At 44.6% G+C, this 27,106-nt stretch overlaps 2 protein-coding genes across 2 annotated transcripts in view; one reads left to right on the top strand and one right to left on the bottom strand.

Annotated features, from left to right (window-relative positions):
• The window catches only part of Slc13a4 (solute carrier family 13 member 4), a 42,023-nt gene extending 35,153 nt beyond the window's left edge, over window positions 1-6,870 (top strand). The window contains 3 exon segments of the mRNA XM_028768416.1: window positions 2,996-3,157; window positions 4,289-4,426; window positions 5,772-6,870. Coding sequence (XP_028624249.1) covers window positions 2,996-3,157; window positions 4,289-4,426; window positions 5,772-5,909 — 438 coding nt within the window. The 3' untranslated portion in view covers window positions 5,910-6,870.
• A 3,921-nt stretch (window positions 6,871-10,791) lies between these two features.
• Window positions 10,792-21,776, bottom strand: Stmp1 (short transmembrane mitochondrial protein 1). The gene is made up of 3 exons (XM_028768453.1): window positions 21,674-21,776; window positions 14,036-14,089; window positions 10,792-13,508 (listed from the first exon to the last, which is right to left on the bottom strand). The coding sequence occupies exons 1-3, from the start codon at window positions 21,686-21,688 to the stop codon at window positions 13,434-13,436; spliced, it is 144 nt and encodes a 47-aa protein (XP_028624286.1). The 5' UTR covers window positions 21,689-21,776; the 3' UTR covers window positions 10,792-13,433.
• Between the last annotated feature and the right edge of the window lie 5,330 nt (window positions 21,777-27,106).

Raw genomic sequence — 27,106 nt, 5'->3', positions numbered from 1 at the left:
ATTTGGTTCTCTTCTTGGTCAATGATTGGTCCAGAAGCTTCCTAAAGGAGTCCATCACAACCCTGAAGGGAAGAATAGAAGTTACCGAGGGAGAGCCTAATGATCACCAAGGCCACACAGCAGGACGGATGTTCTTTTCCTCTCTGTCCATCTCAGTTGGTGTCACTGGTCACAGCACACAGGCACTGATACCTCCTTTGCAGGGCCCACACTGTCACAAGCAAAAGGAATTTAGGGATTTATAGTCATCTCCTTTCTAGGGGGAGGGAGGGTCTCATGGTACTGACAGGAGGTAGGTTGTAAGGGCTCATTGAGACCCCAAATGACAACTCAGTAGGTTGTCCCTCTGTCCCGCTGCATGCCTAGACTGAACCTCTCAGAGAATCTCAGCTGAAGTTGATAAAGGGTTGCTTGACCCGCTGGATGGGATGGCTCAGCCTGGAATCTTTTCAGTGAGGCTTGTGGGAAATGATAGAGGGGCCTCTGCCATCGGCCCTCTGTGAAGAATCCTGTGAATGAATCAGACTAAGGTTCAGGATGCTTTTCCCTCCATTTTGCTCACATGCACTAAACTGTCCCAACCCTGGTTTGTTTAAAATTTTAAAACATATGTGTATGAATGTTTTGCCTGCGTGTATATTTGTGTACCTGGTACCTGTAGAGTTTAGAAGGCATTAGATCCCCTGAAGTTGGAGTTAAGGGTGGTTGTGATCTACCATGTGGGTGTTGGGAACTGGACCCAGGTCCTCTGCCAGAACAAGTGCTCTTAACAGTTGAGCCTTCTCTCCAACACCAACCTAGTATGCTTTTGATTGCGAATTCCTGTGTCACCATGGGCAACCAACCAGACTCCTATATGGGGAAGGAACCTCAGGGGACACTGAGGCCCTTCTCCTCCCCACTGACTGTTCCCTCCAGGATATTTATCCTTGCACACCCCTACTGATGGGGCACTCCCCACACAAAGTATCGTTACTCATTTCCAGACAAGTTTTGTTTATTCTCCATCCGTCATCACTGTTGGTTCTGGCTTTGTTCTCGGGAATTCTAGGTAATAATTATTAAAGTCTTAAATAGGCATTATTGAAATTTTTTTCCAGCTAAAACTCCGGAGCTCCTTTAGCCATTCTCAGAGGTTACACTCCTTGGCCTCACTACAGCTTTCCTCGGCTGTATTTAAATATGGTCCAGGGGTGGTCAGTCCACTGGGTGAGTTATATTAGGTCACCCTCCTGTGTCTCTGATGTCAGCATCCACCAAGTTTTTATGAGGTTTCCTTGGCACGCATGTCAGCATTAACACTGAAACTACAATCACTTATGACTCTTATGCTGTGTCTTGGTGGCCACTATTAAACCTCTGTCTCATATAGCATCTATCTGTCAACATTTCTAACTCTGTGTTCAGAGTTTTATATTGATTTCTATTGAATTTCAGTTATAAGTTTGGCCTGAGCCTACCCTGACAAGACCTACTTTTTTCTTTTTTTTCTTTTTTTTTCTTTTCTTTTTCTTTCTTTTTTTTTTGACACCACAGTTCAGCTCTGTCTCTATGAAACCTTTTGACTTGGCTAGTTTTTGGCTTTTTTTTTTTTAAGATTTATTTTCTTATTTTATGTACCGTAGCTGTCTTCAGACGCACCAGAAGAGGGCATCAGATCCCATTACAAGATGATTGTAAGCTACCGCGTGGTTGCTAGGAATTGAACTCAGGACCTCTGGAAGAGCAGCCAGTGCTCTTAACCACTGAGCCATCTCTACAGCCCTGAGTCAGCTAGTTTTAATACTAGAGCAAGTCAGGTGAAATCTGTGTCATTTCTACTGAGTCAGAAGCTACTTCCGAGTTTTGACACTCGAAAGGAAAATCCTATCACACCAAATATTTTAAGAAGTAAAATAAGTCTTCATTTGTTATGCTTTGTCTAACTTGGCACCATCATTTATCAATTTATTTTAAATTTTAGTATAGAAGATTTCTGTTGGAAAAGTAACTATCATTAGATTATTTTATTCTAGTGATAAATACCCTTTGGATAACATCATAAATAAATCTCCATTGTTTCCTAAAATGAACCGTTTCTAACTCATCCTTCCTGACCTGCCTTTGTGCCAGTCTCATGGTGTAATAATGAGTTAGAAGAAGGAACAGTGACAGCTGCTGGGGGCTGCAAAGAGCTATATCAATTATTAACCAATGCCATCTCCACATACTGAGTGTGCCTCTCCCAGAGTTCTCCACGTGCCCCAGGTAGAGCAGAGAGAATTCTGAAGGCTTCTCTGGTCATCACTTGTCTGAGAGCTTGCCATGATGTGGTGAGAATCCCTGGAAGTCCATGAGCTCTTGATGTCTTTAACAAAGGGAGCTTGCTTGCTGCCCCGCCATGCAGTGGTCTTTAAGCTTGAACTGTGAAACGTTGACGAACCGTGAACCGCCCTACCTTGCTTTCCGCACACTCTCGGTTTCTTTTTTCCCTTTGAGTCTCTAGGATACTCTATGAAGAGTCTGAGCATGCCAGCCACAGAGAAGACAAAGATGAAAGTGCATATGTGACCTAAGATGTATTTGTACAGAAATCCGATGTCGTGGGAGAGACACTAAACACTAAACTAAGTTAGGAGAGGAGGGCTAGCCCTCACCACTGTGGTGGGGCCGCAGAGCATGAGGCTGTCAGATTGGGAGGGGGATGAGAGTCACAATCAAGTTCAAAGGGGATAAAGACCTCCGGTGCTGCCCTAGGAAGGATCATGTGGCCAAGGTGAGTGGTTCTAATGTCCCATGAGCAGGATAGCCAAAGACAGAATGTTATACAATCTTGAGACATTTCTGTGCTACAAACTGATCTAATCATAAACTCTGCATGGGCCCTGGTCAGGCCAGATAGGGCAGCTGAGGCCTGGTGGCCCTCCCAGCCAGCATTCCTGGCCCCTCAGCCCACGAGTGCCCTCTAGAACCTGCTTTGACTCCTGTCTTCTCACTGTACCGCCTCCTCCCACAGAGCTCTGGCCTCTCAACATGGATTGGACACCAGATGCTGTCCCTGAGCAGCCTCCCACCATGGGCTATCACCCTGCTGGCGTGTGTCCTGGTGTCCATTGTCACGGAGTTTGTCAGCAATCCAGCCACCATCACCATCTTCCTGCCTATCCTATGTACCCTGGTGAGTGGATCAGACTGGCAGATGGCCAGGCAGTACCCCAGGCTTGGTCCAGTGGCTGGTGTTCTGCTTGTAGTTAAAACAGTAAATTTTCCCCAAATGGGAATTAGTAAAATAAAGTTATGTCAAGAGTTTAGAAATACTTTTCAAAAAGAGAAAGCAGAAATCATTTATTTGTGGGTAGCCTGGGCTGCATAATGATGCCATCTCAGGAAAACAAATAGACAACAGCCACCACCTCCAATCACCAGCCTGATTCCATGGTCTCAGACCAGTCTGTAATGAGCAAAATAAGTGAGGAACAACAGCCAGGTCTTAGCCAGGCAAAGCCCCCAGAGTAATGCACTTGATGCTGCCCCTGGAAACATAGGGCATGAAGGCCCTTACTGATCTCCTACAATAGAATCCTTTGGGCTCCCTGGAATGGCAGCTCGCATGGCTACTCTCAACGCTCAGCTCAGTTGTCCCTATCTGCTTCTTCTGTCACCTTGCATGTGAGCATTCGAGACTTGTTTGTTTGTTTGTTTGTTTGTTTGTTTTGGCTTTGGCTTTGGCTTTTCAAGACAAGGTTTCTCCATGTAGCCCTGGCTACCCTGGAATTCTCTAGGTATACCAGCTTGGACTTGAACTCAGAGATACACCTGCCTCTGCTTCCCAGTACTGGGAAGAGTACAGGAATTTAAAAAATGGGCCACCATGCCCTTCAAGACCTTATCTTAAAACACAGCAATATTGAAAGCCATGGGTTCAAATCCCAAAGAGAGCAATTAAATTGTCTTCCAGGGCTGGGCGAGTCCCTCAGATCTACACCCCAAGGGTGAGGAGGGATTCTTGCTTCAATTAGAGCCACTTATTCATGAGATTTTTATTTAAGAAGGGATTTCTCAGCTAAAGAATTAAAACTTCAAGAGCCACTTCACTATGATGCCCCCTCATCCTCAGACCTCAAACATCCATCCTTGGAATTGCCTCAGAGTTTCAGATCTTGTGGATTGCCAAAAGCACTGTGTGCCCCAGAGGGCAGGGGACCAACTATCCCCAGAACGTGGTGTCCAACACTAAGCCATCACATTCACGCACAGGAAAAGCCCACCCATTCTTAAAGTTAATGTCACTGTGAATTCTCTCTTCTAGTCCGAAACGCTGCACATAAACCCACTCTACACCCTGGTCCCGGTTACCATGTCTATCTCCTTTGCTGTGATGCTACCTGTGGGCAACCCCCCCAATGCCATCGTCTTCAGCTACGGGCACTGCCAGATCAAAGACATGGTGAGCTATAGGTGCCCTCTGCCAGCCCTTATTCCATGGGGATAGGGATGGTTCTCTGTGTGGGCTTTTCCTGGAGTCTCTTATTCCATAGCAGGCTCTCGGCACACTCTCTGGTGTGTGGAAAGAATGACTCTGGTAAAAAGGTTCTTGGTTGGCCTGGAAGCTCCAGGAATAGCAACAGGCTCTCCCTAACTCTCATCAGGAAGAAAGCAGGCACAGGGATAAAGCTACCCAGGGCACAAGCTGTGGCCTGGTTCCAGAAGGCATGAGCTTGCACAAATCTTCCCTGGACAAGAACTGATTTATTCATATACAATAAGGTGTAAGGAACTGGATGAACCCAAGGGCTGTGAGAACAGGATCCTTCTGTTCAGTTCTCACCCAAGCAAGGGAGCCCTGAAGCAAGGACACAAACTAACATGCCTGCACTCCAGACTCTGGTTTCCAGCTGGCTTGCAGGAGATGGCTCCACAGAGATGTTCTGTGGCTGCCTCTTAGTGTTGGACACACCCTCTTTCCACCACTCAGCCTATAATCAGGGCTCAACCTAATCCTCAAAGCTGACCGCAGGTCTACGAGAAATTAAACTAATACGAACCACTGAGGCCCAATGGTCTGAAACGGGGTTCAATCACCCTTGCTGAGGTGAAACTATTTTCCTCAGCAGCCACACAAACCAGCAGTTGGAGCCAACCTTTCCCACCATCAGAACTGCTCGTCACTGGGCCAACTTCAGGGCGGGAGGCCATGGCCTTTCTTCTTCCCCTCTTACTGCACAACCCTTAGGCTGCTCACACTGAGTTTTTCCTCAGTCTCCTGCCTCCTTCTTCCCCCCGTGTGGCTCTCCTGAGGTCCATGAACGGTGACAGCTACGTCCCTAAGTAAACCCAAGATACTCTGTATCCCTTAGCTATTCCGTAGAAGAGATGGTTTACGTTCTTAATGTACATGAGCACCTAGAAAACATTATGTTCCTTGTCAGAAGATCTCCTTATGTTTAATGTATTTCCCCGGGGATTTCGTTGCACGAATGACAACATTCCTCAGAACTGGTTTCCCAGGTAGCTCACAGACCTCCTACGTCATCTACTTTATGATGAAAGAGCTGCAGGCAAGAAGCAAAATCAGTTTTTCCCATTCCCCCATTACCTCCCTGCCTTTCCAGTCCTTCCCCCATGGTTACAACTTGATCAGGTAGAAGAGAGCAGTCTGGGCAGCCACTGGGCAGATTCAGAACTGCATGGGGACAAGGCTAAGGCCAGGCCTAGAAAGGGCTCACCTGCCTTGAGATGGTCTGGATGCACTGACTCAGAATGACCAGGGTTTTCTGGCTTGTGTCCTGCAGGTGAAAGCCGGCCTAGGAGTCAATGTCATTGGCCTGGTGATAGTGATGGTGGCCATCAATACTTGGGGAGTTAGCCTCTTCCACTTGGACACTTTCCCAGCCTGGGCTAAGGTCAGCAACATCACTGATCAGACTTAACACAAGTGGACAGTGACCTAGCACAGCCAGAGCGGAGCCATGGACAAAGAAACCCACCAGGAGCACACACCTCAGACCCATACGGAGGATATTCCTGCCACCAGATTCCTCCACCTGCCAGCAGGCGTGTTGGCTGTGTCTCCCTCCCAGCCTGCCTGCTTTCCTTACCACCAGCTCTCAAGAAAGCCTTCAGCCGCTCTCTCTCTCTTCCTGTGTCCAGCTCCTCAACTCTTTTGGAAGACCAGAAACATCGCAAGCCTTAGTGCTCTGAGGGGAAGCCTCACAAACTGACTGGCCTCACTAGGTTTTGTGTTACCTGTCATACCTTCCTAGGAATCAGAAATAGCCAGAGCTCTCTGCCTGTGCAGACCGCGAGACTGTGGCCACTCTTCTGGGAGAAAGCCTTACCATGTTTTCAAGCATTCCTATCCTAGCTCTAGAAAAGGTAGCCTTGGATCCTAAGGCTTAGGAGGTCCTCCTGTGGCAATCTGTACTTCTGTTAGTCTTATTTGCCTTAAGTCTCTCTTCAGTGGTCCCCATACCTCAGCACCAAATTCCTGAAAAGAAATAATATTCTTCAGAAAGAGGCTGACCTGATTCTGCCAAAGGAAAGAGATGGAAACAAACAAACAAACCATCCTGAGATCAGCTTCTCTATGTACTGTCATTAACAGGAGATTTAATTGCCTTGTGAGTGTGGTGAAGGAGGAAAAGGGTTCATACCTGTCTTATTAGGAAGACCAAAACTACTATTGAGACCACAGTATTACTGATATTACACTTACTTCTCCATTTAATAACTAGCTTGTTTCTGAGAACACAAAGTTCTAAGTGGTACCCAAAGGTCTTGCCAGTCTTTCCTATGCATCTGCGAGCCCTTTGAGGGGAAGATGTGCCTTGGGTTCTTTACAATGTATTAAATTCTAAGTGCTCAATAAATGTCTCTGATGACTACTGCAAAGTGAGGCTTCCTCCTTCCTCCTGAGGACCATGTCATTTTCCCCATCAGAAAAAAAATGGGTGGCTAGATGCAGATCTCTGTCATGTTTGCTGCCATCCTGCGCTTCTAATTTCACTGTCAGCTAAATGTATCTTAGAAAAGGAGTTCCCTGCAGTTACTCCATTGTTGTAACTGTTTCCATGACTACTATGTATATAGGTTTTATACCAGGCATATAGTCTTCTTGTGACAGTTTATCTGTTAAGTCAAATCTTTGGCTTACCAGGAGTCTGAGTTGTAAAGTTCCTTGTATGCCAGTGAACGCTCCCATGCTCCACAGAATGTGATCAACCAGGTTTAACCAGGAATATGACTACTTCTGCCTCACTAATTAGCACAGCCAGTATCTGGCCAATCACAACAGTGAACACTCTACAAGTCCATGCATGATGCCAACAATACAGCTGGCTTGAAAGCAATGATCTCTCTCTGCCATTTGCTTTAAAATGTTTCGAGTCAGGGTGTTTCTCCTATTGTTGGGATGGCTTATCACATTTCTGAACCATAACAGAACTCTACGACCCTGCCTTAGATGGTAAGACAAGCATAGGTAACATGATTTAGGGAGTAGAGGGGGTAGAGAAAGAACGTTTGACTCAAGGAAGAGTACTCGGAATTAATTTCCAATCACCTTCAGCGAGATGAGTCTTTCCCAGGGAAAGCCATGTTACATCCCGTGGCAGCTGCTGCCTGGGTCTCCAATGGCCACACCTTCCAACCATCACTGTCTGACCTGGCTGTGCTCAAGAAAATCACCTTCTTACCTAACCCAGACTCAGGCCGAACATGACATGACTGCCTGCCTCGAGGATGGAGTGGAAGGGGTTAACCTCTAGCTGTTCAATTCTAGGCCTTTTCTTGACAGGATTTGAGTTCCACTTTCTAGGATCACACAGAATTTGTGAAAACACAATCGTCTTACACCAGCTCATCCTCCAGCTGATGAAACGGAGCTGAGGACACTAAGTATGGCTACATCTTATTCTTGTAAGTTACATATCAAATTTGCTCAAAGCTGCCTTTGAAATCTCGTTAAGGTACCTGTATCCAAATTACCTTCAGTTGTCAACTTGAGACATCTGGAAAGAGGGAACCTCAGCTGAAGAACTGTACCCATTAGATTGGCCCATGGGCATATCTATGCGGTATCTTAATTGCTAATTGACATGAAAGGCCCCAACCCTTTGTAGGCTGTGCTATCCCTAGGCATGTGGACCTAGGCTGTAAGGTAGCTGAGCAAGCCAGAGGAAGCAAGCCAGTAAGCAGCATTCCTCCTTGGGCTTTGCTTCAGTTTCTGCCTCTAGGTTCCTTCACAGAGCCCTGGCTTCCCTTGATGATGGACTGTAACCTGTAAGCTGAAGAACCTGTAAGTTCCTCAAGTCACTTCTGATCAGAGTGTTTCATCGCAGCAGCAGAAAGGAGCGTACACAGCAACAGTAAGCACGCACAGGATCTCCTGCATAAGTGATGTCCTACATCCTACGTCTCGGTTTTTAAAAATGTCTACTTTCCTTCCACAGAGGGTGTATGCCGGCTATAAGCAGATGCACACCACTGTACCTAACGGACTTGAGCATCCTGGCTCTTGCTATAGTTAGGAGAGCTGGAACCAATCCCTTGTGGATACAGTGGGTTTCACTCGTAGACTCTGCTGTTGGCAAAAGCACTGCTGGACATTAGAATCACTCTCAGTACTGCAAGACACTTGAACCACTCGGACACAAAGGGAGTGAACCCCTCTACGTTCTCATGGGGCTGTCCTTGCTGAGTGAACACTGCACTGACACATCACTTTCTGTCCCAGTCCTGTGCATTTGCACATGAGACACGACACAGCTCACCACACCTTTCCCACTGCCCGGCCACTGTGGCAATGATTCAGGCAGTGCTCCACCCTGGGCTCTTTCTATAAAACCCCCCTCAGTTCTTTTTGCTTCCACTGTGCCTTATAAAACCACCAACCATTATGTCCTCCTTATTTGGCTGAATATGCTACAACTAGACTTTGGAAAAGAATATATTGAACTCCTGAAATTCTAAGTACCACAAACTCCCTATAAAGAACAAGCGAGGTCTTAAAATATTTTCCCTTCACTACTAAGTTCCTTTCCATAAGGCAATGCCCTAAGATAGGAAAAAAAGAACTCATTCATATGTGTCAGAGGCAAACCCTAGACTGGGAGCTTAAGAAAGGCTTGATTTGCTACAGTACAGTAGAGTGTTCTTTCATAAGGAAAGTTAAAGTAACATTTATAATGTGGGAGACCTCAACAGACAACAAACACCAGCGTGGTATCCAGGGTGTGAACTGCTCGGTGGAAATGAAAACATTACACATGTGGACGTGTGCACCATGACCAGAAGGACAGATGACAGGGAAATCATGCATCTTACTTCTCTCTGTGGGAATGAAAACTGAAGAAGTCAGAAAAAAAGAATCAGGACTTCTCCTTTACACCAGAAGTAGATACCTGTTTAACTCCGTAAAACACCAACTCTGGAGATGTCATAGTAATGACTCACAAAATGTCACCCTTTGAGAATATTAAATGTTAGGTGGTTTTTCCCTAGGTTTACAGTTTAAGGATATGTCTTTCAGGGCTCGAGAGATAGCTCTGATGTTAAGAGTACTGGCTGCTCTTCCAGAGGACCCTAGTTCAATTCCCAGCCACCACACAGCAACTTATAACTGTCCTTAACTCCAGTTCCAGGGTATCTGACACCCTCACACAGATACGCAAGCAAAACACCAGTGCACATTAAAATAATTTTTTTAAAAAAAGAATCATTTTTTTTTTCCAAGCGGGAGCGGGTTTATTCAGGAGATAGAGCAAAGGTGGGGAGAGAGAAATGGGAGAAGATGGCGGAGAAAGAGCAAGAATCATTTTTTAAAAAAGATATATCTTTCAAGCTTAATGTAGTTATTACATTCTCAACAGTCATGCCAGCCAATGGTGGTACATACCTTTAATTTCAGCATTTGGGAGGCAGAGGCAGGCAAATCTCGAGGCTGGCCTGGAGCAGAACAGCCAAGGACTACACAGAGAAACCCTGTCTGGTAGAGGTTGGCGGGGTGGGTGCGTCGAACAATCCTAAGGTTTTCTGTTTCACGTGTCATGGAAGCTGCTGGAGTATTTTAAGTGACTCCCCTCTTATGGCCACCCAGGGCAAAGTTTTCTTAAATTATATCCCCAGGATTTTCAAGTATTTTTAAGATGAGGAAGGAAAGTTATGTTTTGGTGATGGGTCTTCCCATGATCACAAACGCAACCCCACTCACATGAACAATTTCCAGCCCCTGTCCCCCACAACTTCCAGTTTCAGACTCTTCCAACATGTGTGTCAATGGCAAATGTCTTGCCCAAGAACTGAGCTACCTTTCGCTGCTACGGAACGAAAGCCAGGGCTGGGGAATTGTGACTGTCTGTAGGAGAGAAAGTGGTCTCCTAGCATGGGCAATGGTCTGTGCCCTGGATCAGAAAATAAATACAGAGGGAAAAAAAAAACCCAGAGAATGTACCTAAATAGCAAACTTGTAACTATCCTGTATTAACCGTGTGCCCATTTCTACAATGGAGCCAAAATTAAGAAGGCTCCCCGTAGAGAAACAATTCTATCAGTACAGGTCGGGATCACTTCTGAGGGAAGCCCTCAGTAACCAAGAGCTTGACTGCATAATATAATGTAAACTGACCTTGGGACTGAAGAGAGGGCTCAGTGGTTAACAGCATTTGCTGCTCATCCAGAGGACCAGAGTTCAGATGCCAGCGGCACCATCAGGTAGCTACAGCCATCTGTAACTCCAGCTCCATGGGACCTGACCCTCTTGTCTCCGCAGGGTACCTGCACTCACACAAACATACGCACATGCAGACACATACATAAAGTTAATACAGATAAATCTTTATTGCATAAAGCCCATCATCTCCAAGGCAGCCACACATACAATGCTGTCATGATGGTTCTTTGCAAACAGCTTGCTAATAAAGCCTCTATTCGGCATTCTGAGTGTCCTCGAGGGTGACAGACACATCTTTCTTCTTTGAGGCTGTCGTTCATTCTGCTAATGACCTAGTCATCCATGATCAAGTCTTGTGAGCCAGGTGGCATGAGGACAATAGATACCGCAGACTGTATTTTCATTAATATCCGAGACTAACCACAGACTATACTACCACGCTGTACATGATTCACGCATTGGTTCCAAAGTGACTGCAGAAATATGAAAGAAGTGTGGCAGACAGCCTTTCCCAACTGGTATCTACTATTTGTTGGACAGTTTGCAAAGCAGTCTAACAGAGCATGCAACATCATCTCACTGTTTCCCAGGAAACCCTCATGAGGTAGGTGTTCCAAAGAGTCTCAGAAGAACACACCACTTGCCCACTCACCACTGCTAGGGAGAAGCCAACCTCTGTCTCGCATGAAGAGATGACCTTTACATGGACAGACTGTATCCCTAAGTAGCAGCACCAGGTTCTGACTCCCATATGAGATCATTGTCACTTTCTGAAAACAGGTGTCTCTACCTAATCCTTGCAACCTGTGGTCTGCTGCTAATGCTTTAAAAAGGCATTGTCAGTGAAGCTGCCCAACCAGCCCTCTGAAACAAGACACCATGTCTTAGCAAACTAGACTGTGAGAGTTGTTATCTTACAGCTCTCCTCTGGGATAGGGACAGAGGTGCTAGCACCACACCATCAAAAGAACAACCTAACACTCATCAGTAGCACATTCAGTTATGAGACACCCATTCAATGGAATCGTACATAGTTAACAAAGGGGTAAGGTTAACGTACTGACAGGAGAGGTTCTCCATGGAGAATAAAAAAGCCAGCCAAGCATGATGGAGTCACCTTGAATCCCAGTACTCAGGAAGCAAAGGGCAGGTGGTTCTCTGTATGAAGCCAGCCTGGTCTACATAGTGAGTTCTGGGCCAGCCAGGGCTACATAGTGAGGCCCTGTCTCAAAAAGCAAGCAAATGAAAGAAAAGAAAAAGAAAAAAAAAAAAGCTTTAAAAAGAACAGCTGGGCATGGTGATGTCATGCTGTCATGATGGTTCTTTTTTGCAAACAGCTTGCTAATAAAGCCTCTATTCGGCATTTTGAGTATCCTCGAGGGTGACAGACACTTATGATCCCTTCACCTGAGAGGCAGAGGCAGGAGGATCAGAGGTTCAAGGTTATCATGGGCTTTATGACACTGTGTAAAAACAAAAATGAAAGGAAGAGACAAAAATCATATATACACACACATACAAACACATATAAACATGTATGCGTGTATATGTGTGTGTGTGTGTGTGTGGGCGTGTGTAACAAAAAAACAAAAACAAAACCACATGTGTGATTAGACACTCTTTCTCAAAGGCACACACAAACTTGACACCAGGGATTGCCTGAGGAATTGTACCTGGGAACAAGACAGAGGCTAAAAAGAACCTTCATGTGATATCACTTTCCTGTCATCTCCTGTGAGAATAGTTAACTTTAAAAATATTTTTTAAGTAAAAACATTACGGATAGGCTGGACACCATGGTGCACACCTGTAGTTCCAGCACCAGGAAGCTAAGGCAGAAGGATTGCTTGAGCCCAGGAGCTCAAGACCACCCTGGGTAACACTGTGAGAGTGTCTTTTAAAAAATAAAGATGATGACGTTTGATGATCCGTCCTGACTCAGGGAAAGACGCTTCAATTGTGGGGAGATGCAGAATCTTCCCCAAGAGACACATTTTATCACATATTTGGACCACACTTCTCTTAGATGGATCACTGTAAAGTTATACAGTTAGTACAAATTTTAAAGTAAAAAAAAAAAAAATAACAAACAGTAGCATTCGATCAACAGCTTCTCACTTATCTGCCCATCCTGTTAAGTGAAAACATAAAGAATTGTTCTTTTGACAGCAGACTCAGTTCAAATATATCATTAAGGAAAAACACAGACTAAATAGACTGAATTGTACTCAGACAACAGTTACTTTGCATGTTTTAAATTTTCCCAATTTTTTTTTATAGAATTCATAAAATAGTTTCTTCTTTAATGACCAGAAAATGATTTATTGTTTAAATTATCAATCATGGAGCTCCTTGATAAGAATATATAATAAATGGATAAATTCACCAGAAACTGGATACTGATTTTAATTACCTTAACAAAATTTAGTTTGTCTAGCAAGCTCCTATTATCACTCCTAGACAGTAAATCCACAGCAGCTATCTGAATCCATTCGTTTCTTGACAACAGGTGGTAGGACTCCCGAGTCACAGGTGAGTGAGTACTAGTTATGGTTGTGTTTGCTAACCTAGCACCATAGTTCCAGTCTTAGGACTCAGAAACAGCTGGACAGAAGATATGGGAGGAGGGGAGATGCTGCCAACATGAAGCTTCTGGCCCGTGCCAGATCTGAAGCAACACGCAGGGTCTGAGACCAAAGAGGAACACAGCTTTGGATGTGGCTAAGAAGGAGGCAGGCCCCCCGGGATGAAATTGGTGGGTCCAGAATGCAGTGCCAGGCAGGCATCAGGAACTAGGGGGCTTCTTCTTGGCTTCCAGGTCCTTTTTAATCTCTTCAAGTTTTTTAGCCAGGTTTGGCATCTTTAAAAAAAAAAAAAGGAACATTATAATCTAGCTATAGGTAAAAAGACTAGAAAGACTAACCAGTATCTTTCACCTCTATTCTTTTAAGGACAAAAGGCTTTGCCAAGGCTTTGGTTTCCTCTGGAGACTTACTCAGTGGTATTTCCTGGGCTCATACCTACATACATAAGCTATCAGTGTTAGATTTATATTCCCGCTCTGAAAGCCAGGCCCAGCTCTCCCTTAGACACACACTCAGCCCTTCAAGTGCCAGCTAAAGGAAGTGTATTTATAAGCAACAGATAATAAAGCAATGAAGTCCCTGTCCCTCCAGACAGAAGAAAACACAATCCTGCGTCTCCCTGAAGCACATTCGAGGCTCCTCATCTGGCTTCAAACAACAGAAAAGCTTCTATAAAATTAAGGAGTCACATTTACAGACCTCATTTATGCTAGTAGGGCAAGCTTCACCTTGAGAGAGAAAAAAATCACTATGAAATGGTTACAGGAAGCCAAGAAAGAAAGACGTGAATGTGGCCACTTACGTCATAGTTCTGAGCCAGGTACATTCCAACCACGTTGCCCAAAGTAAATCCAAGCTGAAAGAACAGAACGAGAGAGTTATACTGCAGACAAAACCCATCACGAGCCTGCAGCCAAGTCAGAGACACGCAGGCTACGTCTTCTGAAGAAGTGCATGGCAGGTGAATGCTCAGGTTCTCAGTGCAGGAGTGCACACAACACAGAAGTCACATCTTCCTTCTATGAAACAATCCCGCACACATATGCCATGCACCAACATTAGAACAGAATAAATGGTGGCTTGGAGCAAGTTTCCCCGTCCCTTGAAAGCCCCCATAAAGTCCTGAATGGAGGTCTGGAAGCCAGTGTTCTGAGTTTGTTACTATTACTTTGTTACTCTTTGTTGTTGGTGCTGTTGTTACTCCTGTACACAGCTGATTAAAAAGTATTCACTTGCAAACACCCACTGGAGCTGGGCATGGCAGCTCACATTTGTCATCAGCATTCAGGATACAGAGGCAGGAGGATCCTTGGCAGGGAGAGGCCATCCTGGCAAACAGAGAGAGTCCCAGCTACACAGCAAAAGTCCCACCCCCACACAAGACTTGGTCTCAAAACGACAACAACAACAACAAAAACCCATTTGAATCAAAAAAGTATAGAAAATAAAGGGGCTTTCAGAGTTTAGTTTCTTCTTATTTCAAAAGAACTATTGTGATTTGCCCAGGGTTATTCAAAAAGGCAGCAGCAGACAACCTGAGTTACTCAGAAACTCAGATCCATGAGGGCAGAGAACAGGAAACTCTGATGAATCCCACACCAAGGGTGGGGACTAAAGGCAGGACACTTAAGGTCTGTGGCTCCCACTCAACACCAAAAGGGACAGGAACAATTTTTAGAGAACTGTAAATGTTTATCCCACTGGGTGAGTATTCTCCTAAAAATGTAGAATATTCCATATACACAAATGGGCCAGTGTTCCACAGCTATGCATTTTAACGATAATTCTGATTTCCCCTAGAGACTTTTTACTTCAAAGCTTGCAACTGTGGGCTAATTTCTAACTTAATAATTCAAATTGACATCTACTCTCTTCCCCCATTATTTTGTTTAAACGGTGTTGGTTCTACTCAGTCTCAACAGAGAAGTTAAGACAGAAATCAAAGAACAGCACTAACTGTCCCATCAATCACACATGAGGTGCCTCCCTGAGCGTCCAACTAGATGAAGGTGAGGGAAAGATCCAGATGGGGTGCTGCAGAGATGGCTCAGCAGTGAAGAACACTGCGGAGGACCAGAGGGCCAGAGTTCAGTTCCCATCACCCACCTCATTCAGCTCACACTGACTCCAGCTCTGGAACCAACACTTTATTCTACCCTCTGCCGGCATTCACACGCCAGTGAACATACTGCCCACCACCACCTCCTCTACCACCACCACCATTAAAAATAGTAAAAATAAACCCTAAAGGGGGAAACAAAAAAAAAGAAAAGAAAGAAAGAAGGAAAAGAAAAACAAGAAATACAACTGGTTTTGTCTTATACTTAACCTTTAAATCCAAAGTTAATTTTAAATTGGTTGGTTATTATCAAGAAACATAAAAGAAGCTACCTAGTTTCTAGACACTAATCATTTTCTGATGCTTTTTAAAAGTCATTGCAAAGGTAGCAATAAGAATCAGAATTACATCTTTTCCACTCTAGTAGATTCAAACCTCAACTTTTTGAAATCCAGAAAGATAATTAAATTAGAGACAAAATTTAAAACGAGAGGAAACCATCCTTGGTGATGCTAATCCTAACTGGGATGAGGAACCGTGAGAAGCAGTAGTAACACTAAGGTCTGGAGACTGCGCCTTCAGGTGGGCCACTCACCTGCTCCAGCTGTGCAGAACTTCCTCATCTCTAAAATAGTCTAACACTGAAATGTCCAGCTCAGACACAGAATTCCTAACTCTTACTATGTGTGTCTCAAAATAAACACAGGCTATCTACAGTGGCTCTATTTTGGCAATGTCACCAAGCATTGGAGCAGAAAAGGGAACAGTTATTTTAGAACACAAAGCAAAACAAAACCCATGGCCTCTATAAATGGCACCCCATTCCAGTTTCAAAATAGTACCAGATCTACAACGAGACATTTTAAATATGATGCCGAGCAGAACGCGAAAAGTGTCCATCATTCAGAAAAGTGATGGAGAACCCAGGAGGTCAGGGAAACATGCATGCTTCAGGAGATGGTCAACAGGTAGGAAAAGACAAGAAAAGTGAATCTAAACCTCCACATCTGCCAAGTAGTCCTGTATAGTCATGTGTATACACACACACACACACACACACACACACACGAAATAAATAAAAACGTAAACATGTTTGCCCTTCTGATAATGCCCTCAAAGAGAAAGGATAAACCACAAAATAGAATTATTTGCAAATCACAACCTGATGGTATTTTTTATCCAGAATAAAGGTCTTCCACAATTAAATGACAAAGAAACATAATTCAATTTAAAAACTGGGCAAAAGCTGTGAGTGAATTTCTCCAAAGACACACAAACAACAAGCCTACGAGACATTGGACATCAGTTAGTCACTGAGGAAACACAAATCAAAACCATGAGGAACCATGGCACACCCACTAAGATGGCTTTACTCAAAAGCAGCAAAACAAAACAAAATGAACAACAAATGTTAGCAAGACATGGGATGGAGGTCTTTATACACCACTGGTGTATAATGCATGGCCACTCTGGGAAACCACCTAGCCACTTCTTAAGGAGCTGCACACAGTTATAGGATGTGACAGCTCCAGTGTGGGTATGCACCAAAAGGTGGGACATAAACCCCCACAAAGACGCCTACATCAATATTCCTGGCTTAGCCACTCCTAACAACCAAGAGCGGAAACAAGTGGAGAGTTGATTAACATGTACGCGTCATAAGGAGAAAGGAAGCGCTCACTGCTCCATGCCGTCTATAGAGGAGTCTTGACAGTGTGGTCAAGGGCAGTCAGAAAAGACCACACTCTGTATGCTTCTACTAAAAAACTACACAAAACAGAAATTCCACGGTGATACAAAATCAACTGCTGACTGTCCAGGTTGGAGAGACAGTACACAATCTCTGAGCACACTAAAGTCACTGAATTACATACATGAAATGGATGAACTTTTGTCTCAATGCCAAAAAAAAAACAAACAAAAACAAAAAATATCATCAAAATTTGGTAAAGTAATCTCAACTACCTGGGGTGAAATAGAAGAAACCAAAGACAACTTCGGGGCTTCCAAACTGGACTTCTTTAGAAAGAATGGAAATTCCAGAGGAGCAAAGGAGAATCAGTACAGTAAATGGAAGAGTCTGTACGTGAGAAATCTAAACTATTCTAAGGGTACCTTTTTTTTTTTTTTTAACACACAAACAGATCGATCAACAATGGTTTATCCATTAACACTAAAAGGCTCTGTTAAAAAGCACAGCACCTACTCCAAAACAGACGAATCTGTCATCTGCTCAGGCCCTTCCCTTTCAGAAAGTTGTGTCTGGAGACCAGCAAACAAAACCACAATGTTTATCTGGGATGGCTTCTGGCAAAACCCCAAAGTGGCTGACAAGTCCGAATGTGACTCATCAAACTATATTTTCAAAAATAACACACCCAAGCCCAAGTTACTGATAAAAGTTTAAGAATCTTAAAAAAAAAAAGGGTGGGGGGGCTGGAGAGATGGCTCAGCCACTCAGAGCTCAGGCTGCTCTTCCCAGAGGACGAGAGCTCAGCCCCCATGCAGTGTGAACAGAGGCCAAAAGAGAACATCAGATCCCCTAGGGTTGGAGTTACAGATGCTGTGAGCCTTCATCAGTGTACAGCAAATCGAACCCAGGTCCTTTGGAAGAGACCAGGGCTCTCAACAGCTAAAGCATCTCTCCACCCTCAGTAACAGTATTCTTAAATTCAGATTCAAAAGAAGAAATCAGAAGGCCTTCCAAGGAGGAACGTACACACACTACCATTTCTGTTTTTAAACTCAGTGTGAAGACTATCATCAATAGTTTAATAGCTACTTCAAGTAGTTTAAAAAAAAAAAAGACCCACCTACATTCTGTGCATTAAAGCAAATCCTTGCTAGTACTAAAGCCCTTCAATGCTTCCTAGAAAAGCATGCTATGTTTTATATTCAGTAATACTGCTTAGAGAATAAAAGAAGAAGAAAAAAACAAGAACTATCAGTAACTCCTTAATGTGCCAATAGTCAACAGGAGAACGTGAAAATTTTCTGGGAAAGGTGTGTACTGGTTTGCCTGCTCTAAAAGAAGATGGAGCAAATATTCCACTATCTTATAAACAACAGTAGTAATGAAGTGAAAAAAGGAAGACCTACAATTAATGAGGGGATCCATCCTAGGACACCCTCAACCCCAACATCTGTAGCTATTCAAGCAGGTCATACACAGGGACCCACCCATATCATCCAACACACTCTAACCCTCTTGATCACTCACAATACCTATTGCAATGAAAGGCGTGAGGCAGTCTATCTCACTGCACTGTTCAGGACCGGCAAGGAAAGACTGTACACATGCCGTATACATAAGCGACTATCTTCTAATGTTTTCCATCCGCGGCTAGTTAAATACGCAGATGGGCCCAGCAATACTCGGGGTTGACTGCAAATGAAGTCAGTCATTGCGTATTGACTAAGTCCCTTTATATCCCCAAACTAAACCCTTTAGTAGCAAGGAGAAGCAGCAGCAAGTCAGCCAGACTGGAGACCCTGCTAGTTCACAGCCCGCGTTCCACAGCACAGAGGAAATAACTCACCCTGAACAGAGCAAGCTTTTGTGAGTCAGCCATGGAGACCGGATGGCCTACATGAAAGGTAATATTCTAACCTTTCATTAACTCTTGATCCTCACAAACACGCATACACAGAATAACCACTAATACTGCCCAGGTTTATGCTGGGGAAACTGAGGCACAGAGTAATTAAAGATCCTACTCAAGACTACACAGCAGGTCTCAGGAAAACGGCTCAGCAGGGAGCCACCCTTGCCACCAAGCCTGGCAACCTGAGTTCAATCCCCAGAACCGGTATTGGGGAAGCAGAAGAACAACTGCTGGAAGCTGTCCTCGGACCTCAACACTTGCTTGCCCCCACAGGAGAGGTGTTCACAGTAATCAATAGACAAACGGATGCAGTGTAAGAAGGAATCTTTGCTGTGAAGATGCACCTACTGTATTACATGATTTTAAGAAAAGATTAGATAAACAAGTGAATACACGTGTCAGGCATGTAATATCAACAGTAAAAGTTTTAATGAATAAAATGAATTAAAAGAAAGAGATCAAAGATTATGTCAACACTTCAAATGTGAGAGTTAAATGTGGCAGTTCAACCAGACGAGCAGAGGCTGAGAGAAAGGAAAGGAGAGACACTGACAGTCGTTACTAGGGATCGGGAAGCACAGGAGACTCAAGGTTGTTCTGGAAGCTGCTGTGAAAGGTGCTGGCCTAAGAAGGAGCCTATTCCCTAAGGGTAAGGTTAAGGCGCACAGCCAAGCTCAGGACTTGAGCAATTCACAGGAACTAAGAGCAGAAGCAAGCAGCCAGTGACAAGATTAGAGACAAGGAGGGAGCCTCCCAGCTGCTACACCCAGATACGGTCCCCTCTGCAAGAGCAGTGGCCAGTCACCCTCACTCCACAATTCTGAGTTATCACATGACAGCACAGTACACAGGCCCCAGAAGCTGAAAGGGGATGAGTTAGGAGGAGGTGATTTAAGTTGGCACCTGCTTTGGGGCCCCAAGGGTAAGAGGAACAGAAACTGTAGCAGTATTCAGGTGCTGTGACGCTCACGGCAGTGCTCATAGTCCAATTCCCACCTAAGAGCTCCTTAAAAGAACTTCAGCCAAGCTAGGAGCGAGCTGTGGAAGGCAGTGTGCAAACAGGGAGACTGGGGATGCATTTTCATCGGAGGGAAACAGCAAGCAACACAATCAATTACAAAAGTTTTCAAGAGCCCTCTAGACAACTACTTAGGCAACATCTTAGAGGTTACAAAGTATTCAGCTGCCCGGCATCATCAAAGTGAAGAGCTTGGACTCACTGCATCACAGCCAACCCTCTCCTATCGCTTCTGAAACCTTACAAAACAGAAAGAGCAGTATCTCAACCATTATGAAGTGCTAATGTTTTAAGTGTTTAATGATTTGGCTCCTTCTGAAACCTCAGAGGGTACAAACTGAAGCATAGAAAATTTAAATAATCTGCCAACACCCTCCCCACACACACATCCAACACACACCCCTTGAGATTAAGGATAGGGTACAAATTGAAGTGTGATTCTAGAGTCTAAACTCTTAAACGTTAGAGAACAGTTGAAATGGCTAATGTAAAAAAGCAAGATTTGCAGAAGTTAAAAGTGTTTGGCCAAGTTTCACAAGAGAAAAGTTGACTCCACTTCTGTACATCTGTATCGGTTTTCCTCAATAAAAGCAGTGAAGAGGAGACAGACCCAGAGCAAGAGAAAGAACATCAGTTACATCTGAGCTACGAATCTAATGGTTAGCTTCAGCATCTCTCCTTAAATGTTGAAAAATTTGAATTTTCCAATCAAAACCCATGTAAGTACAAAGCAGTTGAGTCCCGCACCAAATAGACTTAGTCAGCAAAGCGCTTAAAAAGTTAAGAGTAATATTGAATTAATGTTCTCCCTACTTATCAATGAGCAACAAAGGCAGTGGAAGGGCCAATCATATCACCTTACACTAGCTGGTTGATGCTGCTTTTAAAAGTGATTCCTAACAAGTAAATTACTGCTAATTATTCCTATCTCCTAAACTAAGGCCTAGTTAGGACACTAGAGAAACCCCCAGAGGCAACTGAGTCTTTGTAGGGCAGTTTATGTCAACAATCCTGTTTAGGCTAACGGGATTAAAAAGCAACTCATTCTCGGAGCACCAGGTAGCCACTGGCCATCTGAAAGAAGGTATCTGCTTTATTAGAATTAGAGGATGAAACACTTTCATCTAAAGTGTTTGAAAACTTTCATCTGAAAATTTGACTGGCAAGTTTCCCTAGAATCTTCAACAGGCAATTTTAGAAATAATTTAGCTTTCTGCCAGAAAACGTGTTAACTCAAAAAGGAGACTTGAAACGTTGAGGGGAGGGGGAGGTTTATACAAGAGTTTCTTGTATGGCAGTCTGACTCACACTCCTCAAAGCGGGCAAACTGTAAAGGTCTGAAGAGGGAGGGCACTGTGGATCGCTCGCTCCGACCTCGTGAAAGGCATGTGAAAGGCACTCTAGGGCCTCAAAGAAGCCGAGCATAATACACCGGGTCTACTGGGGGTCGCGGGGAGAGGACAGGAGCCAAGTCACTAAGGGCCAAACTTACGAGGATTACGCAAAGAGCTCACAGTAAGTGGTTTCTGAAAACGCAGTAATATCACTGACACCCCAAAGTTTTTGGAATTTGAGTGACTGCAATATAAACCCAGGCAAAGACCCAAGGGCTTAAGAGGAGGCCAGAGGAAAACTGCGCGAGCAAACCCGAGGGGCGACGACAGGCTCGAACCCCGACTCCAGAGCTGTGCACCGCCGACCCGGGACCCCGGGAGGACGAGGCGTCCGCGGGGCCCGATCCTCCGAGGCCCCACTCACCAGGAACTGGAGCATGATGTCGGTGGGGAGGGCGAGGAGGGTGTGAAAGGCGCTTCGACTCCAGCTCGGCTCCGGGACTCCTCCCCAGCGCGAGGGCGGAACCCGCCGCCAGGTTCCGGTTTCCGCCCCGCCCCGCCCTGCCCCGCCCTCTCCGTCCCGGAAGCGACTCGCGGAGCCGCAGCGCCCTCTGACGGTCGTCTCGGGAAGCAGGAGGGCTAGGTGCAAACGCAGGCCTCTTTGAACCAGTCTCCGTAAAGCTGGCATGAATTCACATGACAAGGACGCTGGCAATTGTTTTAACACAGTCAGAAGCAGGACTCCCTGGCCTACTAAACCAGGGTGGGGGTGAAGTAATGGACTCCATGCCAGGTGAGCAACCGACTCTCCTGGGAGCCTTTACGAAGTCCACACCAATCCCCGCCACAGCCGACTCTCAGAGGAAAAGTGGGGAAAGGTTCTATTTTTCAAAACCCCACAAGTGTATTATGCAGCCTAGTTAAGGGTAGTCCTCAAACCCGTGAGAGATGATGGAGAGAGATCTTCGGAGTCTGGCACGACTGGATCCAAGTAGTGATTGCTGGCAGCCACCAGCAACCGCCTAATCCATCTAAATGTACTACTGCCTCAAGTGGAGCGCGAATCGTCTAGCATGGAGGAGCCAAAGATGAATCCACTCTTGTCCTGTCGCACTGCTGGCCACCCCCATGCACAAGCACATTGAGACCGCCCTTCTCACTTTGCTCTCAGTCTTTGGAATTCACCTTTATCTAGTTAAGTGGGACTCTGGCTTCAAAAAACAGAAAACAAATCATAGCGGGGAGGTCTAGTGGGGTATGTTAAGCCTCAAACCCTGAGACAATGGCTGAGATGACTATTTAACCTATCAAAGTGGACCTGGCCTCCTGGTCCTCTCCCATCATCCCTCAGTCCCTACCTGTTACAGGGTATGGCTGGCACATGCAGCCCTCTACTGTAAACTCACCAGCCCAGGGGCTGGGCTGCCTTTCCCCCTGAGGCTTTTCCCTATATAATCCAACCATTTTGTTTCTTTTACCCAAACCTTTTGTTCCTTTGCCCTTAGGGCCCCTGTACCTCATTCTGCCACCTCTCCCCTCCTCTTTTCCCCTCTCTGTGTATGGCCCAGCTCAGTCAAGGTCAAGTCCTCTGGGTTCCCAGGTGTCCTTGCCTTTAGAACTGTCTTCCTTTCATCTACAATAAACTTTCTCCTCCACCATACCTAGACAAGCTCTCTATCAGAATTTCCCTCCATTTCTGTTTCTCCATCCATTCACTTAATTCTCGCCCTCTCCCTCCTCCCAGCTCCTCTGCTAAACTGACAAAAGAGCTAATTAGAGGAAAAAAATAGATAAAACATAAAGATCACACACCCCCACCCCCCAAGGAAAAGGTCAATAGGTTTGGCATACTAAAATGTATTTAAATTGAGAAAAATAACCCAGTGGACTTTATTATCTACAGAGGACGTGGGGTGGGCATTCTGAACTTATATAATCACTTCTACCCATTAAAAAAACAACAACACCACAATGTTCTGGTTAGTTTCATGTTAACATGATACAAACAAGAGTTATCAGAGAGAAGGGAGCCTCAAGTGAGAAAATACCTCCTCTAAGAAGATCCAGATACAAGACATTTTCTTAATCATTGATCAATGAGGAAAGGCCCAGCCCATTGTGGGTGGAGCCACCCCTAGGCTGGTAGTCCTAGGTTCTATAAGAAAGCAGGCTGAGCAAGCCAGGGGGAGGAAGGCACTAAGCAACACTCTTCCATGGCCTCTGCAACAGCTCCTGCCTCCAGGTTCCTGCCCTGTTTGAGTTCCTGTCCTGCCTTCTTGAGATGATGAACAGTGATATGTAAGTGTAAGCAGAGTAAACCCTTTCCTCCCCAACTTGCCTTTTGGTCATGGTGTTTCATGACAGCAACAAACTCTAACACACCCAACAAAGGAAAAAAAGAAAAGCAAAAAGAAGGGCCAATAATGCACACAAAGGAAGCCGAGTAAGATACCACTTTACAAGCATCAGATTGATTTTTAAAGTACAATAATTAGGGTTGTGAGATGGCTCGGTCAGTAAAGTGCTTGCCACACAAGCATGAGGACCTGAGTTCCGGTGCTGGGCAGAGAGATTGAAAATCTCTGGGGCTTGCTAGCCATCGAGCCTAGCCCAAATCCATGGATTCCAAGCCAGTGAGAGACCCTGTTTCAAAAAGTAGGATGCAGAGTACCTGAAGTGTGACATCTGAGGCAAACCTCTGATCTCCACTAACACATACACATATAACAATTAGAGGTGTGTACTGGCTGGTTTTATGTGTCAGTTTGACATAAGCTGGAGTTATCACAGAGAAAGGAGCCTCCCTTGAGGAAATGCCTCCATGAGATCCAACTGTAAAGCATTTTCTCAATTAGTGATCAAGGATGGGAGAGCTCATTGTGGGTGGTGCCATCCCTGGGCTGGTAGTCCTGGGTTCTATAAGAAAGCAAGCTGAGCAAGCCAGGGGAAGCAAGCCAGTAAGTAACATCCCTCCATGGCCTCTGCATCAGCTCCTGCTTTCTGACCTACTTGAGTTCCAGTCCTGACTTCCTTTGGTGATGAACAGCAGTGTGGAAGTGTAAGATGAATAAACACTTTCCTCCCCAACTTGCTTCTTGGTCATGATGTTTTGTACAGGAATAGAAACCCTGACTGAGACAAGGTGTTATCAATGGTGTGACAAATTCAAGATTTCTCACCCTGTAGGTAAGACTACATTGGGCAGACACTAAGAAAAAGAGCAATGGCTGGTGAAAACAGGACTCCTAACTTCCCAGCAGGATTTCCTCTTCTAGTTACGTATGTGCAGAAGCCCTATTACGTGGCATGTCTCACCAAGGAAATATGTATATATATATATATATATATACTAAGGATGCCAACTGACAAAATATGTCTGTGGATCCCATTACAGTAAAAGGCAGAAATCGGAGCATTTGCACAACAGGTAACTGTAACTATTCAATAATTATAAGAATGCAAAACTCTCAAAAAGGATACTGAATGAAAAGCAATTTATGAATTGTTTCGTACAGTATGAAAAATATACTGTATTTTGCTCTGCAAAGTAATAGTATTTAAAGCCTATGAAGTATCAAACATGAGTAAGAAGAAGCAAAGAATTAAAAGATGTTATGCTCTGGGAGGAAAGCAAGGGAGGAGGCTCAGGCAGTCACGGGAGACTAACCCTATTGTACTCTCACAAAGGACCTGGAACAAATGAGCCACTATGACCCACTGTGAGCACAGGTGTAGGTTCATGTGCCTGCGCACATGCAGAAGCCAAAGGGGGGCATCTGATATCCTGTGCTATTACCTGCCTGCTTCTTTCCCCCAGAGCTAGGCTGATGACTGGCTAGCAAGCCCCAGAAAGCCCCTTCCTATCTATGCTCCCCAGCACTGCAGCTGTAGGCACCTATGCCACTATCTCCAGCTTTTTATGTTGCTTCCTAGGTCCAAACTCCTTGCTTGTGTAGCAAGGACTCTTACTCACCCTGCCATTTCTGCAGCCTGGAACTGAGTCATTTTAAGGTATAAAATTATAAGTGTGATGTCAGAGAAGACCAGATATCCAGGTTTGTTATACTTATCATAGCACTTTTAATTGAAATGACATACAACTTTTAATTAATTCATATAAAGAATTAATTCAACGATTAGAGGTTTTCCTGGGACTGAGATACTCAGCCTGAAAATATCAGCTACAAATCAGTTATTCTAGGAGATGGTAATCTTTACATTTAACCGAAAGGTCACTGGCTGTCAAAGGACACATCGACGTGAACTTCTTGATGTATCTCTGAGGTATCTTGATGTATCTCTGACATGCCGAGGGCATGTCACCTGTCAGGTTGATTCTGGTGGAAAATACTTAACATGACTCTAATCAAAAGGCAAGAATGTAAGCTCTTTCTAAACCGCTAAAACCTGTCAACTTCTTGCCCTCTTAGAAAAAGAGGACCACCAAGGGCTGCAGATACAGATGATTAAAGAGGTAAATAAATGTGCCATGTGGTTTTTTTTGTTTTGTTTTGTTTTGTTTTTTAAGGTTTTTCTGAGACAGGGTTTCTGTGTAGCACTGGCTGTCCTGGAACTTGCACCCAGCTTTGTGTGATTCTAAACTAAGTTTTAAAGACAACTGAAGAAATCTGAATACAGAAGAAATACTAGAAAGCACTGAGTTTTATAGTAAAATGTCTAAAACATGGAAATGATATTAGTTAAGAAAAATATCCTTAAGAATCATTTAGGCATAGGTTAACAACTGAAGGAAGAAACCTAGAATAAATATACATTTAGGAGAAAGCACTATTGACAACTAGTGTCTGGATGAAAACGGGAGGCATCCTTTGGACACTGCTCCCAGCTCTTCAGAAGATCCAACATCTTCAAAATAACGTGGAGAAAGTGGAATTTAGAAAAGGCTAAATTCATGCCTTGTACAGCATAGACAAAACAAAATTTGTCAAAGCTACAGTAATAAACACTATGAAGAGAACATACCTTTCTGGATTACCAACCAGTTATACTGATTTAACTGAGTAAAAAATGAGTTAAAAGTCCTACATTAACTTTGTCAGGAATAAAAGCCTTCCCTTTAAATACCAAAGCTCTGTAAATCGGTGTCTAAAACCTGATTCTCTCCCCTTCACTTTGCACAGGAACACATAAATAACATCTTCTTCCCATGTCTCCTGAATCCGGGCATTAGCCAGGCCTTCCTACTTCTTCTACCCATTACCCTCTGCTGCATGAAGTAGCAATTCTGGTCTGATGCTGCCGCCACTCCCTCCCACACACTTTCCCTCTGCCCTGCTGACCTCCAAGTTTGTCCCCTGCACTTCTAGAAGAACTGATGAGACAATAAGGTGATGCTGTGGCAGTAAGATGGCCCAGTGCATAAAGACACTTGCTACCAAGCTCAACAGCCCGACACCCTCATGGTGAAAAGAACTGATTGCCCCAAGATGTCCTCTGACCATGCACAAGCTATGGTTCCCTTCAGAAGCTCTGTATCTCTCACAGGCTTACAAAATGCCCAGGTTTTGGTGACTGGTAGGCTTACATTCAGTTATCTGTGTTAGTATTCTGTCTAAACTCCACCTCCACAGTTATCTGGCAACAGCCAGGTAGGCCTGCCCACTATAAAAGGGGCTGCTTGCCTCCTCCTCGCTCTCTTGCTCTCTTGCCTCTAGCTTCTCTCTGTCCCCTCCCCCTCCCTCCTTCCCTTTCCCCTCTTTCTACATGGTCATGGACGGCCTCCACTTCTCTCCTCTCTCTCTCTTCCTCCACCATCTTCTATTTCTCTTCCCCCATCTTTGCCCTATCTCCTGAATAACACCCCCCCTCCCACCTTGGAACTGTTTGGTCTGGTGTT

This window comes from Grammomys surdaster, unplaced genomic scaffold (assembly GCF_004785775.1).
Source record: "Grammomys surdaster isolate TR1022 unplaced genomic scaffold, NIH_TR_1.0 186, whole genome shotgun sequence".
NCBI classification, from domain to species: domain Eukaryota; kingdom Metazoa; phylum Chordata; class Mammalia; order Rodentia; family Muridae; genus Grammomys; species Grammomys surdaster.
Note: the sequence above shows the minus strand (reverse complement) of the source record. Positions and strands in the feature narration are given on the sequence as shown.

Coding starts and splice junctions, on each gene's coding strand:
- Stmp1 (XM_028768453.1), bottom strand. Junction 13,509..14,035: donor ACCTGGCTCAGAACTATGAC/GTAAGTGGCCAC, acceptor TTTTTTTTAAAG/ATGCCAAACCTGGCTAAAAA.